Raw genomic sequence first — 15,655 nt, 5'->3', positions numbered from 1 at the left:
GTGCAGCATAATACCGCGGCTGAGGAGGCGGGAGTGAGCACATAGTTGTATATAAAGAAGCTGCAAAGTGAATCAACTCTATTCAATATGGGGTGAAAGAGAATGTGTTGTTAGAATGTATTGCACCTCCATTTGCCTTCATAGAAACTTTAAATCTGAAATGTTTGACTTTGTTTTTTTCCCACCTGAAGCATGAAGTGATTGCCGTGTCAGAGAAGGTGATCGTGCGCCTCCAGGACTTGGTCAAATGGACGGTGCCAAACTTCTCAGAATGGACCCATGGTCTAAAGGCGGAGCCCCTCAAGGCCTCGGTGCTGCGTGAGCTGGGGACCAACGGACGGCGTGAGGCCCTTCACCGTTACCGTGAGAGTACACTCACCAGTGGACTCAACTTCAAGGACGTCCAGCGGGAACGGGCACGCCTTGGTGAGTGGATAAATTTCGCCTTTCTGCTGTGTATAGTCGTATGGTAGCTTACAATGGTTGTCCTTGGGCTAACGTATTGGATGTACTGGCCTAGTTTCCAAGATTTCTTTGTGCTATTCTTCGCTAAAAACCCTCCTATTGGTAGCTGGCTAGCTGACCATTTGGAACAATGAAAAAACTTAGCGGCTGAGTTATTCTTTATTATGCAGTTGGGATTCCATTGCACTATAATTAGGATGCACGGATTTGGATAAGACCTGGGAAGCACTAGCAATTAGTGCTGCCAACTACAGGCCTGGCATGCATCAGCTTTTCGGGACATTTTGACTGGATTGTTGTTATCAAAGTTACTGATATCATTCTATGTCATTATATATCCCAATTTCTGTGTGTTCATCACATACACTATGACTCCTCAATACACTATGACTCCTCATAATAAGCATTAAGGTAATGCACTGCCAACATGCTGCGAGAGTCCACTTGAAAATAAAAGACAAATTAAAGACAAATAAGACATGCATATCAATGCTTAGGTGGGCTTTAATTTTAAAATTGTTCATGGCAGGATGTTTCAGGCGTGTCACCTTAATGCAGGGGTGACCAACCCAGGTCCTCGAGAGCTGCAATCCAGCTTGTTTTCCATGTCTCTCTCCTTTAACACACCTGAATCAAATGATCAGGATTGTTATCAGGCAACTGTAGAGGTTGCTGATGAGCTGATCATTTGATTCAGGTGTGCTAAAGGAGGGAGACATAGAAAACAAGATGGATTGCGGCTCTCGAGGACCAGGGTTGGCCACCCCTGCCTTAATGCATAGAATGAACAGTTAACCACACGTCTTTCATGAAGTTTTTAACATACAGATGCTTCACAATGCTGTGTTACAACCCTGTTTCTTGCAATTTTGCCACATTTTATCTATGATAATGTGTGCTTTAAATACGACTGTAACTTTAAAAAAAGACATTTAAGTCCTTACCTCTAATTGATGCTCGAATCTACAATTGTGCAAATAAACACTCATTATTTGAGGAAATGCTGTGTGAAGACCAACTCAAGCTCCCCCAAACCACTAAAAATACACAGTTTGTTGTGTAGTCCTCATGTCATCTGATTGAAATCCATAGTTATGCTCATAATAACCTCTTGATGTTTTTTTAAATAGCTCTTTGAAAAACAAGCCTCTCTATCGGCTCTATTGATGACTTCCAAGGGGAACAAGCCTCTCGGCGTGTGTTTCATGCCTAATGCAGTAATGCTCCACATCGCTCCCTTCTCAAATGCAAAAAAGAAATAAAAAAGCGCTGAGGAAGATCAATATGCGATTCTCTGTTGCAACCCGGGACATCAATACAGTTTGTGTTGTGTTTGTGAGTGAGATACTCAATCTTTGTAAATCTCAGAAAAAAACAATGTGAAACACATTGAAATTTACTGCTTAAATGTTTTGAATTAGGATTTTATGGGCTCTTTTTTTCTCTTTCAAAGTTTGGATAAAATGTTAACTGGCAATACATACAAACTTTGCGCATTTTATAAGGAGTCTTAAACATTTCCTGAAGTCTTTAATAACACCAAAGTTAAGCAAGGTCCAGAGTTGCTTTTTATTTTATTTTTTCTTTAAACTAGTTACAATACCATGAAATATTGAATCTTTGCTAAACGGTAGAATATTTTCCGATGTTACGAAGGCTAACACGATTCAATTTAAGGGGCTTTGATCAATTTCATACATAACAATCAGTTCATTTCACGTAAAGCATCAAAATATACAAAGCAATTGGGATATTTCTGGCAATTTTTGGGATTTTCATTCCAAGAAAAATCACTCAAATGGATATTGACCCAGATGGTTTATTTTTTTTACACCCTTAGCAACTTTTAGAAACATCTTTCACTAAGACGCTACAGAACTGCTTTAAATTACATTTCATTTCCATTTACATTGATTTGTTATTACATTTTACAAAAAACACAGATACTGACTATCTATCCTCTCTATGCTTGGATGTTGTCAATTATGCAGTATTCACTGAAATATCGAGGAAAAAGTAGAAATAGTAACGAAAGAGGGACATAAATAAATGACGATAACAGCTTTAGCACAGTCGACCGATTCATGGGTATTCTTATTCTTTTGAACATGAAGCTGTTTGCCTTGTGCTATAGGAATCTTTTTACAAGGACAATAACAAAAGATGCTATCCACCATATCGTGCCCGTATTTTGTAAACATACTTTCATATAGTCTAAAGTTTACATATTTTAATGGCCTGCCCTATTGTTAAGACTTCAATTTCCTTGCATAAGGTCTTTTTTTTTTTTTAACTGATCCCATGCTAAGAATGTGACTTTCTGCAAATTTGTATCACAGAAAATGATGCTAAAGCACTAAGTATTTATTTCCTGGCTTTCAGTTTGAATGAGTGACATGAAAAAAAAAAAAAAACAACACCTGGCTTTTTGCATAGAAATATTAAGTCAGGCTGCGTACGATTTACAATGAAATATTAATGCCGCAAAGAGCAAGTATGTTGACCATAACGGTGTTTGGCAATGGTCTGTTGATATACAGTTATATGGTTGGCTCAGTGTTATTACCTGAATGATGCATTCACTGTTTGTTATTCTCTGCAAGAAGAATGAGATTGCTCCCACCCCATCACCACAACTGGATACTGCAGCAATTGCTGCCTTACAATTCCAGTGCTAAAAAGCAATAATCCACACTATTGTTGCTGTTTGAAATGACCCCCGCACCCCCACCCCCCACCCCACTGCTAGACTAACTTTTCCTGGCTGGCTGCCACTGGGACTTAAGTGTGCTGTTCTGTAGTTATATGGCACAATATTTATATATATATTTAAAAAAGACACACAGTTTGAATAACACATGTTGCATGTAAAACGCCTCCTCATTCTCCTTTCAAGTATGAGCAAAAAGTGATTCATTTGAGGAGCGAGTGATCTCTGTGCCGCGTTAGCAGTGGTGACTTTTAAACCTACGAGGCGGATAATTGATTGGCAGTGTTAAAGAATTCAGAAATTCAGCTTTGAGCACGTAAAGTTTACGAGCGAGGTCTACGACCGACTAAAAATAGGCGGTCGCAGCACCAGTGTAGTGATTGTTTAGAAAACGATGCTTTCACGCTTTTTTTTTTTTCTTTTTAATTTCTTTGTAATTCTAATGCACTTAAAAATGAAGCCTGCACAAAAGGTAACTTAATATTAGATAGCCTAGTTTAATCATGTTAGATCAGCACAAGCCCAAAAAATCGACCAAGTCAAGACAAGGTACTACCAGAGGTGAAAGTGGCTAGAATTTCTTGCCGGAACTCCCCGACGTGAAGATCGCCACGGAGCCAGATATTTTTTTTTTTTACTTTTTTTTTTTGGGGGGGGGGCCAAACCTCTTAAACTACTGAAATTCAAAGAAAACTGTTTTAGCACAGTTCTTTTTATAACACATACAAAAAATTATTTTCATTCAAAATTGTATTTTTTCAATTATTTGCAAAATAAGAGTTAACAAAAACAGCAATAACCCCAACCTCCATCTCCTAATTTTTTTATTTTCCTTCATTTCCTCACATACTAAATGCCAAATCTCAATTTGAATTACTTAAGAACATAGGATGTATATTAAAATTTAAGTCAATGTAAACATTTACTTTTTTTTTTTTTTTTTTTTAATAATAAAGATATAAGATTTAAGTAACATACATTCATAAAAATAAGTACAAATGACTTATAATATACAGAGTGAAATGGAATACATTTTGAAGATCTCGCAAATATTTTTTTGCATTTTTTTTAAATCATAAGGAAATGAATAAATAGCCTAACAGAAATGAACATATATAAGTCCAAAGTGCACATTGACAGCTAAGATGTTCTGACCCTCCCCATCAGAGCAAATAAAACTAAACATGATAAATAAGCCTCCTCAACTCTTCGTTGCTCTTAAAGATTTGATCCATTTTATGTCCCATTGCCTTTTTTTGTCGCATCAACAACCTTTTTTTTTTTTTTTTTTTTTTTTTTTTTGCTGTTCCAGAAAACATGATACACATTTCAACCAATCACAGCTAACCATCTCTGCTAATCACATGTCAGTATGTCAGCCAATTGAACGGATAAATGAGTCCAGGCGTTTTGCTTTGCTGTGTGCATTCGCACATTGACGTGACCCATCATCGTCAGACTCAGATAACTGCAGCAGCTGGGGAAACCTCCATGCCGTCCGTGGAATACAATAAATAATAAATATTGGTGGAAACGGATTACGCTGCACAAGCAATTTATTATGCTTGTTGTTTACACTTGTGTATGTAAATCTGATGTTGGTAGATTGTTTTCTTCTTGGAGATGAAATGCATGTGTGGCAGCTAAGCTTTTTAAAAAAAATTATTTATTGATTTATTTTTACATAGCAATTTGAAGCACCGTGTACCGGAACAGTATTCCGGCCCTGAATCTTATACCGTACCTGCGTTTTGGCCCTGAATCTTATACCGGAACTACGTTCCTGACTGTTCTGGCCCACTTTCACCCCTGGGTACTACTGTATATAAAAGTTTATAATATGTTGAAAAAGATACAGTACAGAGTACAGAGTACCATTTCTTCAAATTGATAAAAAAGAGTAGGTGCTGCAGAGCTTACATCATCAACAATGCCATTCGTTTAATCAAGTAATGCAAACTGTTCTTTTTTTCTCTCCCTTCTTGTAGTTGATGTTGTATTGGAGTGCGCATTAAGGTTTCTTTTTACAGTCCAATCCACCAGGGATGGCTTACCAGGCAAGTTTACATTCTGCCCCTTTATCTATCCCCAGAGAACTGGCCTGATTCGTTCTCTTTTCCCTTTTTTCTTTTTATTGCAGCCTGCCTAAATTGCTTTCTACTCGTATAGAGTACGAGAGTTGTATCTGCTGAGACAATCGGCTGGTTGGTCAGTGGGTCGGGCCGGGCATTGGAGTTAAGAAACAAAAAACAAATAATGATAAAATAGCTGCAGCTCACAAAATAACACTCATTGTGTCTGTACATTGGTTAGAAGATGCTGTGTGGAGATCCCAGGTTCAGGTACTATGGCCTTGTTCATTCTTAAATGTTTTGTCATCAGGCCTCTCATGGGCAGGATAGCATAAGCAGACAGGAAACAGTGTAAACATGTAGGTGTTAGTTAAGGCTGTTCGATTAATCGATTTTGAACCGAAACCAACTTTTCTGGTGAAAACGATGTTAAAAATGTTCAAATCTGTACGTTCTATTTTCAAAACTGCACTGTTTTGGTTTATCTAAGCCGCCATAGTTTCCTCTGCATTTCCCCATCCTCCCACCAGAGCACTCCGTCTTAAACAAGAGCAAGTTTTGCCCTGCCAACTTTGGACACAAATTGCATAACGCCATGAGTAAGTGCATTAATTCATGAGGTACTTGAAGTATTGTTGTATAAGGAAGGATTGCCGTGGATTGTCAAATAAAACATGCAGCATTGAAACATTCAACACATCCTAATTCGTCTGCACACTTTCATGTACAACAGAATGACAGACGGTAATATTGCACCACGTCTGGCTGAGTGTATATTGCACTATACCACAAGTATGAAAGTATATGCGGGTGCGTGGGTGTGTGTGTCTGTCTGTGGCTGTGTGTGTGTGTGTATGGGGGGAGTGTGTCTGTTCCCCCTGCCTTGTTTTCATATCAAGATTGCTGCTACTAGATACGGTAACTAAAAACATGCTATGTTGTTTTCTGTTTTAATACAGCAACATATTTTGGCAAAATGCATAGCTCTAGATTTGAAAATTGAATCTATATGCACATTGTTCTTTGGCCTATTAATTATTTAATTAACTCATTTACTCCCAGCCATTTTCACCGGTGCAACCCCCTTTGCTCCCGGCCGTTTTACTGGATTTTGACTGATTTTGCAAGGCCCACAGAAAATTCTGTTCTATTGCTATATAAACACAAATTAGACTCTCTTCTTTCAGCAGGAAAAAAAGTTAGTTCATATCTTTTTCCATTCTTTAGAAATCAGCATAAAAATAGCTTAGTTTGAGCAATTTTACAAATTCTGATGAAAAAACAGAAATAGAGCTTTTTGTGAAAGCATACATTTCCAACATAACTTTGACTTTAACACAGCTATTTTTTGCTTTTGTGACATCCCAAACATCTGAAAAATGTTTTCCTTCTACAAAATAACATAAACAACAAGAAAAATAGAGCTTTTGATAGCAAAGTAACAATTTATTTGCACATGGCTGGACTGTTGGGCTGGGAGATGGTGCTGTTGTGGCCGCGGCTGTCTCGGCGGATGGGGTGGGCTTTTCCCTCATCACCGCCTGTCTCATCAAGATGGATTTTTTTTTTAGTCTTTCTTTTGTGGTGACCACTGCCTCGTGGCGGAGTTCGCCTGGGGAACTTGTGTGGGGCATGTTGTGTTCCTGGGGGGGGGAACTGGTTTGGCCGTGCGCATTTCCGGCTGAGGTCGTGGGACACTGGAGGGTCGCGGGGGACGCGAGCGGCCGAGCACGCCGGCGCGGGCTCTGTTTGGCGAGCAGCACAGACTCAACGGCATCGTCCGCTGCACTGGTGGTCCCGGTCGTTCTGCTCGGTCGTCCAGCGCCTGGCATCCCAGGCGTCCTCCCGGTTGTTCTGCTTGGTTGTCCACCGCCTGGCATCCTGGACGTCCTCCTGGTTGTCGCACTTGGTGGTTCGTCGCCTGGCGTCCCTGACGTTCTCCCGGTCGTCCTGCTCGGACTTCCTGCGCCTGCCGTCCTCCTGGTCGTCCATTTAGTCGTCTTCTGCCGGTGCCCCGGCCATGCGGCCCGGCCGTTCGTTCCGTTGAATCGGGTTGCGGGTCTTACCAAATGCGCTACTGCCTTCTAGTGGCCAGTTTTATTGCTTTAAAATGGATTTTGGGCATTGTGCTTTGGAGCTAAGTTGCATCAGAATCTAGAGATGTCTCTTGTGGAAAAAAAAGCATAAAAGATAAAGACAAAGTGATTACCACAGGTGTTGCATATTGTTAGTATTGAGTCGCAGTTTTGCACTAATCATTAATTTATGTAGGTCAGACCACAGAGAAATGTGACAGCACATCACCCTGAGCCTGGCTGCCTCCCCACTTCACCTGACTGAATTGATTGATTGACTGGCTGGCTTGCTTCTGGGCAGATTGACTTGCTGAAAGACTATTTGGTTTACTGACTGACTGACTATCTTTTCTAATGTTTGATTTTGTTTCAAATGGTATCCGCTAAGCCTGTCGCAATATGCAATAATTCCATTTATCGCGCGGTATATAAAACTAAAGACGGTAATTTTCGTGCTGCGATTTATCGCCTCGCGTGAACGTGCGCGCGTTTGTCACGTGCGTGCGTGCGCGCGCGACGCACGCGCTTTCAGCAGATGTGTGGCAGGCGTGCTTGGCAGCGCTGTTTAAAGTTCAGCTTCCTTGTGCCACTCTGTTTTATTGACTTCTGGGTATGTTCGTTTTATACATTTGAGTTTGAGTGACCGTCATTTAATGGATGGAGGCAGGGCCGAGTGCACTGTCGGCGCACAGCAATGAGCGAGCGGAATGAGGAAGAGGACGAACCACTCTGCAAAATGTTTTTGGAGGTTGTTTCAACAAAGATGGCCAACAGAATAAATCTACATGCTCATTTGAAACACTATTATCTCCAGTTTTCACTGCTTAGTAAGAAAACTGCATCGCAACAAGCGGAGCCTCCTCGTCATGTTAATTGACAATTAGAGGTATTCGCTTGATGTGAGAAATACAGACGACACCGCGCAAAATAGCGTTCCCTGACGGAAAGTGAAGTCCGCTACATTGCTGAAGAAATGAGACCGCTTTACCTCTGTTAAATGATATTTGATACCTTTGGGAGCCAAATTTTTGTTACTGCTACTTATTTAGTCTATTTTTCGCTGTTGTTGTTGAAGTGCAATTACTGTGACTGCAACTTTATACCTATATGCCTAAATGCTTCAGTTATTAAGTGCAATTTTATTTTTTCTTGAAAAAAGACATTTAATGTGTTTCTGTGCGGTATTAATATTGTTGTCTTTTACTTGAAAGACGCATGGTGTATTGTTTTTAGCTGTGATTTCTTAAAAGGTATTCTTTAATTTAAAAGTAAACATATATTGCGTTTAAATGGGTCTACTTGATCTATTAATATATACTGTATTCTCACTGTGTTATTGTAAATTGGTTAAAAGGAGACGGGACTTGATAAGCATATGCTTCTCTCGTCAGCCCTTGTCTTTTCTTCGTTTTTTTCGGGCTGCTCATATCACATCTTGCAACTGTCAATGATACCGATGATGATGACAATAAATAAAAATAAACGCTCCAAAAAAAAAATTTTTTTTTGGGGGGGGGGGGGGCGGCAATAGTATCGCATATCGCAATAATTTATGAGATAATTTATCGCCCACTAAAATTTGTTATCGCGACAGGCCTAGTATCCGCACTTTCTTCTTTCATTATCGTTTTAATTAAAACTGGGGTCTCTTATATAAATAAAATGCTCCTAAACCTAAGGGATTGTTCTGTGTGTATTAAATTCACTGACACTTTCAGCTCTAATAAAGAAAAAATACGTTTGAATAGAAGACTTTCTGAATACCTTATTTGTCATTATTTTGACAAGAAATCGTAATCGATATCGGAAAATCGGGTTTGAGAGAAAATCATCAGGATTTTCTTGTTATGCAAAATCAAATAGCCCTAGTATTAAAACACACATTGTACAGTCAGCTACAAACACTACCCAACCTTTCATATATCACATTATTTAGGTACTATATGTTTTACAAAGGTTAGATGAACAGACAGATGAAGAGAATATTTGTGGTCGGTGGTCAGGGTTAGCAAGGCCTTCTTCTCTGCTGGAAGCACTGGCATATTCAAACAAAATTTTAACATTTGTTTTCTTCAATTGAATTGTTTGCACTCTTAATTTCATAGCATTTCTTTTTGGTTATGCCCTAATAGTACCCAGGTAGCATCTGTTCGTTACCATGTCAATATTATTTGCGCAGGTCCTTCCAAAATCAGGGGTGCTGCCTATTTAACTTAGATTAGTCCCATTGGTAATATCTTACCAGTGCTGTTTTTTGAAGCCCTTTTAGTTTTTGTCTTAGTCGTAGTCATTTGGATAAAAATGCTTATCAGTCTTACCGTAGTCTTATCTTTGTCTAGTTTTCTAATCAAAAAGTCGAACAAATTTTGTGTAGTTTTTGTCGACGCTTCCGCAAAATGTTTTTGTCTGTAAAATTCTAAAGTTTTTGTCCAAAAATAATAAAACAGATAGTACTTCAGCGATTAATCGATTAACTCAAGTAATTTGATTAGGAAAAAGCTTTGAATCAAATGTGGCTGCTTCGATTATCCATTTAATTAGAGTGGCGTTGTAATGGTTTGTTTTGAAAGTGTATGCATTTACTTTTATTGATTGGCGTGGATACACTGCCCTCTAGTGGCAACAGTGAATATGACATACATAATTCATTTAACATGGTTGAATCTAGCTGCTTCCTGTTATGACCAACGTAAGGGAAGTTTTTGTTTGAGCTAATGTTTTTTTTTTTTTGTGGGAATATGTGTTTGAATGATTTGTTAATGGCATTGTAAAAAAAAAAAAAGTTAGCATTTTATAGCATTTAAGTTAGAAAAGTTTTGCTGTGCAAGTTAGCTAATATTTCTTTTGTTGTGCTTAATCATCATTTATTTGTTCTTTACCGTTTGAGGCTAAGCTCAGGTATTTTAATTTTTAAATAAAAGTGCAATTCTTCAATGTTCGAAGAAACACTTTAGAATTTTATTTTGTATTCGCATTTAATGCTCTTTTCAAAGTGCATTCTTAACAAGCCTTTGTCTTACATCTCCTGAAATGTATTCTGCAATGCATTAAATATTCCCTATCCGATTACTCCGTTATTCAAACTAACTACTTGATAGATTAATCAACTACTGAAATAATTGACTTATGCTAATGCTGAGGCAGCTGCTATCCAAAAGATTGGAGTTGCATTTAGTGTGTGATGATCACTCAACACAGACCTTTAAAAGCTGAAGCAACAAATCTTACCATGTGTTTCAAAACAAGCAAGTTGGAGCACACCCAAGTTTAAACCCCCCAATACCCCCCACCCCCACCAATGGCTGGTGCAGCACATTTGACAAGCCCAATCACGATGCACACTGATGTACTACACACACAATAAGAAAATGTCACACACCGTGAACATATGACAGAAACTGTCGCACTTTCGTCTCCTTGTCGTCTCATCAGACGAAAACTGGCATTTGTCTCGTTATGTTTTTGTGTCCCAAGACATGATTGTAGGTCCTCATCGTCATGTCATCCTCACAGAAAAATTGTGCAACAATGAAATATTTTCGTTCCGAATCAGGTGTACAGTATATGGAAAAGAAAAATTGTTTAGAAAAGTAAATATATCGTGGTACTACCAGATACTGGACTGGCACTTTTAAGAGTTTAATGTTTAACTTCTCTAAAGACAGTACTGTATTGATACATGGTGATGTTTAACTGTCATATTTGTATTCTGTGACACATGCCACCATGTAATTTAATGTTCCGGACAAATTAACATTTTCATGGAATTTGTACTTCTGCGAATTCCCAAGGTAATGACAGCGTGCTATCATTATTCAAGGCTGGAAGCTTCCATCATTCGGCGGCATACATACGCTCAAATAGGTGCATTCAATGCCTCCTGTCAGCTAACTGTAGCGGCCCCCGACTTAACACCACTATGCATAATTTATGCGTTCGGTGCATTACATTAATGTAGTGGGCGCTGCTTTTGTGCACAGGGACTTCTTCCATTAAAGAGGTAATTTCAGGTGAATCAGGCCCAAGGACGCATGCAGAGCTAATAACACTTAAAATGGCTGACCTTCATGTTATACGCTGGATTAAAACGTGGACTTGGAGTTGCTGTTATGTAGAGATAAATAAGCATTTATTGCGTTATTCATATTTTTTCTTTTTTCTTTTGCAAAGAGAATAGATTTATTTGTTGTCTTAGTTGAGCAAAGAAAAAGAGATTTTTGATAAAGAAAAAACATTTGTGATGCCATTGATGTTGTTTTAAATAAGAAAAAAAAAAACACCATTTGCAAGTTTATTAGCATTTTCTTGCTGCAAGCAGCTCCCCCATCTGCTCTGGGCATTACATCATAGCACATTGCTGCATTGTTTTTAGCATGCGATGTGACTCTCTCTGTCTTTGGCTCTATTTTTTTTATTCAACTTTGTCAGCATGAACACACTTAGGAGTGCCTTTGATTCAGTGCAAGAGTAACTGGGGCAGTGACACAAAATACACACACAACCACACGCCTCTGAAATAGAAATAATGGTGAATTTTATTTGAAAGTCTTTAGGCAAACTGTCGCCTAATAAGCTTATTGCTTCGAGCATGTAAGGTGGCACATATTACCACACAGGAAGCGTTGCTCGTGTGGGTGTAAAGACATACAATAGAAGTCTCCTTTCACTTTTTACAGATTTTTTTTTCAGTTTTGGTTTTATTTTTAAAAACATAACATTAAATTTATTTCAATTTCAAAAAGATTGCATAATAAGTGCGGCATTCTTTACAAAACCTTTAATTTCACACAAAAACCTTTGTTGAGATTATTACCATTTTATGTGAACATGACAGCAATATTAATGTATATATGGAAACTTCAGTAATGTCAAAATTTATGTTTTATTGATCTGAAAAAATATTTTTCTCCCCATTGACAGCAACGCTGTGACTCTTTCTGTGGCACACTTACAGTACAATTGCGTTTTAGTAAATGTCAAAGACAATCTGAAATCCTCTATGAAGACTGTAGTCTTGGTGTAAATATCAAAGGCAATTTGGTCCTTAAAATGTAATAACATTAAAGGTACTTTAAGGAAATTTTAGTGTTCATTTAAAATATTTTACACTGTAGTAGTTCATATGTATGTTTATACTTGCAGAGCTGGGAGCATTCCAATGTCACGTATAATGAACATAATAATAAAGTATTGTATTGTATTGTATTCTATTCTATTCTATTCTATTCTATTCTATTCTATTCTATTCTATTCTATTCTATTCTATTCTATTCTATTCTATGAAATGGTGTGATGATCAAGGCATGGGACTGGGACATATAGGCTAGTTGCTAACAGCTTGTTGCTAAGCTAATAATAATGGTAGTAAGGGCAATCAACATTCAATTTCTATTCACCTACCATATATATAATTCAAATCTTATAGGCGACGCTGACACATCTACTTCCATCTTGACTGTTGTGTTGCCTTATGAACTGACCAAGGCTGCAAGCTCCTGTCCCTGTCCAGCGGCTCAGTAGGCCTTGTATTGTCCCTCGAACAAATTTCCATAGAAAAGTCCGATGTATCCCATGAAATATCCACTGATTTAAAGTGCATGTGACAAGAAAAAGCATGTTTATTTCATAATACACGCTGTATTTTATGCCCCTGAATGATATGGACCGCTTGGATGTGTGTGGAAGCGATCGCTGTATTTATTTAGTTTTTTTAATCCCGCGCCATGAAAATGAGTGACTTCCGGCTTCGGTCTTGCATTGAGGAGGAGGGCGCTGTGACGTGTACGGTAGAAGACGTCCTCTTCACTATACAGCCGTACTGTTGTGTATGAGGACGAAGGATTCAGCTGATTTTGCGGATTAATACGTTTATTTTTCGCATCACGTCAGTCAAACGGCTGCAGAAAAATCATTCTGTATGCGGGAGAGGCATATGCGCCTTTTTAGAGTTTCAAAAGGTTCCCATTCACCGTGGATATTTACTGTGGGACCATTGGACTTACGAGGAAGTGAGTAAACATCTTGTTTTGTATTATGTCAAATACGAATACAGCGATTACAAAGTAAACACTACAAACTTCCTTTAAATAAAGGACTACTTACGTTTGATCATTGATAGGCATGTAAAAAGCTGTCCTCATGCTCCACCCTCCTCCGGGGAACGAACTGTAAATTGCTCTCCGCCGGGCGGTTTGCCGATCCGCGAAGACAATCGACAACCGGGTCGTCATTTCAAATAATCCAGGCTGGTTATGTGTGATTTTCCGCTTCGAAGACTTTGAAACATCACTCTGTTCGGGTTAGCATGTCGGCTAGCTGTCACTCCTTCTGGTTTGTTTACATTCTCCGAAGCTGGAGAAGGGAAATGACATATGTCCGATTTAGGTGTCATAAAATATCGTTCGGGAGGTGCGACAGTAAAGGTGAAGTCGACAGTTTTGACCATTATGGAGTAATTTTGCCATGTCGTCTTGAATAAATGGATTTTTATTATTTCATATTCCATTTAGCACAAGACTTATTTGTCATGACCATGCCATTTATTTAGCAATTGGGGAAAATACTTGGATAAAAAGAATATCCTGTAAAAATATTGAAGTAAAGAGACAGAAACAATGACATTTTGCCGCTCTCTTCGTCACGTTTTCCTCGTTGTGAATAGTTCCCCCTTGACGGGCTGACTGTTCCTTCTCAAGCCATTTATGTAGCTATTGGGGAAGAATACTTGGATAAAAAGAATGTCCTGTAAAAATATTGGAGTAGAGAGACTGAAACAGTAGCCACGTTTACATGCTGACTTTTATTCATACCGATTCAAATAATTCCGAATGGAAATTTCAGATCAGCTGTTTACATGTCACTTCATCTATTCCGATCCAGCGTTTACATGTGTCTGCCTTTATTCCGAAAGGACGTTTGACAACTGCCGTCTGACATGCCCAGATTAATCAAAACAAAGCGCAAAACATGGAGATCGATCGTCAGATCAGCTGCTGTTTTAACTTTTCGAGTGGAAACAAAACTTCAGAATGACACGCCGTTCATTTAAAAAGTTGTGTGGGCTGGTGGAGGGATTCATGGATATAAACTTTCCGCTGGACTCCAATTAGGTGCGCTGTGCTTGGAAGCCATGTTGCAAGTCACGTTACTTACATCACCAAGTGACGTCACCATGTCAGTACGGAGCATGTGCAGAAAGAACGCAACCAGACACCATTCCGCTTCCCTGTTTACATGATATAATTTTACTTCTAATCGGTTTGGGAAAAGGAATATTCCGCTTCCCTGTTTACATGATATAATTTTACTTCTAATCGGTTTGGGAAAAGGAATATTCCACCCCTGTGAAACGGAATGAAATTCCATTCGGTTTGGGCCTGTTCATTCCGAATGAGGTATATATATGGAACACATTTATTCGGTTTGAACATCTAAACCGATTGCAATTGGAATATTTGGCTCCATGTAAACGTGGCTACTGACATTTTGCAGCTCTCTTCGTCGCGTTTTCCTCGATCTGAACAATTCCCCCTCAATGGACTGAATAGTAAAACCGATGAGCCCAGTCTACCGCTGACGTCATCCACCTGTTGGGGACGCTAAAGCCCTATAATGGTAGGCGTGGCTAACCGGCAGATTAAAAGACTAATTTCTCGTCATCTGCGCTTTGCTAAATTGTTGTATGTAGTCGAATCGTCTCAAAATATGATTCTAATTCACATAATAATGCCATTTAAGACTTTTTTTCTCGTGTCGTATGCTCTTTAAGCCATTCAACAGGCAGCTGCCGTTCAGCTGTTCACCTCTGAAAATGTCGGAACTTTTCCAGAAATTCTAATTGGTGTGGTGTAAGGTGTAACGTAACTTAGCTTTAACTTAACTTAACATAATCAGTATCAAAGACACTTTTCTGTTCTACAATCAAAATTTATGTGCATTTATATGGTTATAACACATTTTACGGCAGAGGTCTCCAAAACTGTCCTCACGGGCCGCTGTGGGTCTTGATTTTTGTTCCTACTGATCTAGCACAGACTGTTTAACCAATGAGGTATTTGCTAAAACAAGCAGCACCTGCCCCTGACTGATGTTAAATGATTACACTCATAAGACACCAGACTGGTGAAAAGGTGTTTTTTTGGAATGAAATCCTGCACCCACTGCGGCCCTATGTGGAATAGTTTGGAGACCACTGCTTTACGGCAATCAAACCCCCTTTCACACACACCTGAACACCGTTTAAATCCTGGGATTTAAACGTGTAGCCTTTATGTGTGAAAGCAATTTCCCAGGTCGACTGACACGGCGATGACGCGGACATTTAACATGTCACG

At 38.9% G+C, this 15,655-nt stretch overlaps 1 protein-coding gene across 2 annotated transcripts in view; it reads left to right on the top strand.

The window, feature by feature from the left end:
- arid5b (AT-rich interaction domain 5B) overlaps positions 1-15,655 on the top strand; it is a 288,024-nt gene that overhangs the window by 53,086 nt on the left and 219,283 nt on the right. For both annotated transcript variants that reach the window (XM_057847984.1, XM_057847985.1), the window contains exon 3: positions 192-426. In XM_057847984.1, the coding sequence (XP_057703967.1) occupies positions 192-426 (235 nt within the window). The remainder of the gene's footprint in view (positions 1-191; positions 427-15,655) is intronic.

The sequence above is a fragment of the Corythoichthys intestinalis genome, chromosome 10, assembly GCF_030265065.1.
Source record: "Corythoichthys intestinalis isolate RoL2023-P3 chromosome 10, ASM3026506v1, whole genome shotgun sequence".
In the NCBI taxonomy this organism is placed as follows: Eukaryota; Metazoa; Chordata; class Actinopteri; order Syngnathiformes; family Syngnathidae; genus Corythoichthys; species Corythoichthys intestinalis.
The sequence above is the reverse complement of the archived record's forward strand: the minus strand, read 5'-3'. Positions and strand labels throughout refer to the sequence as shown.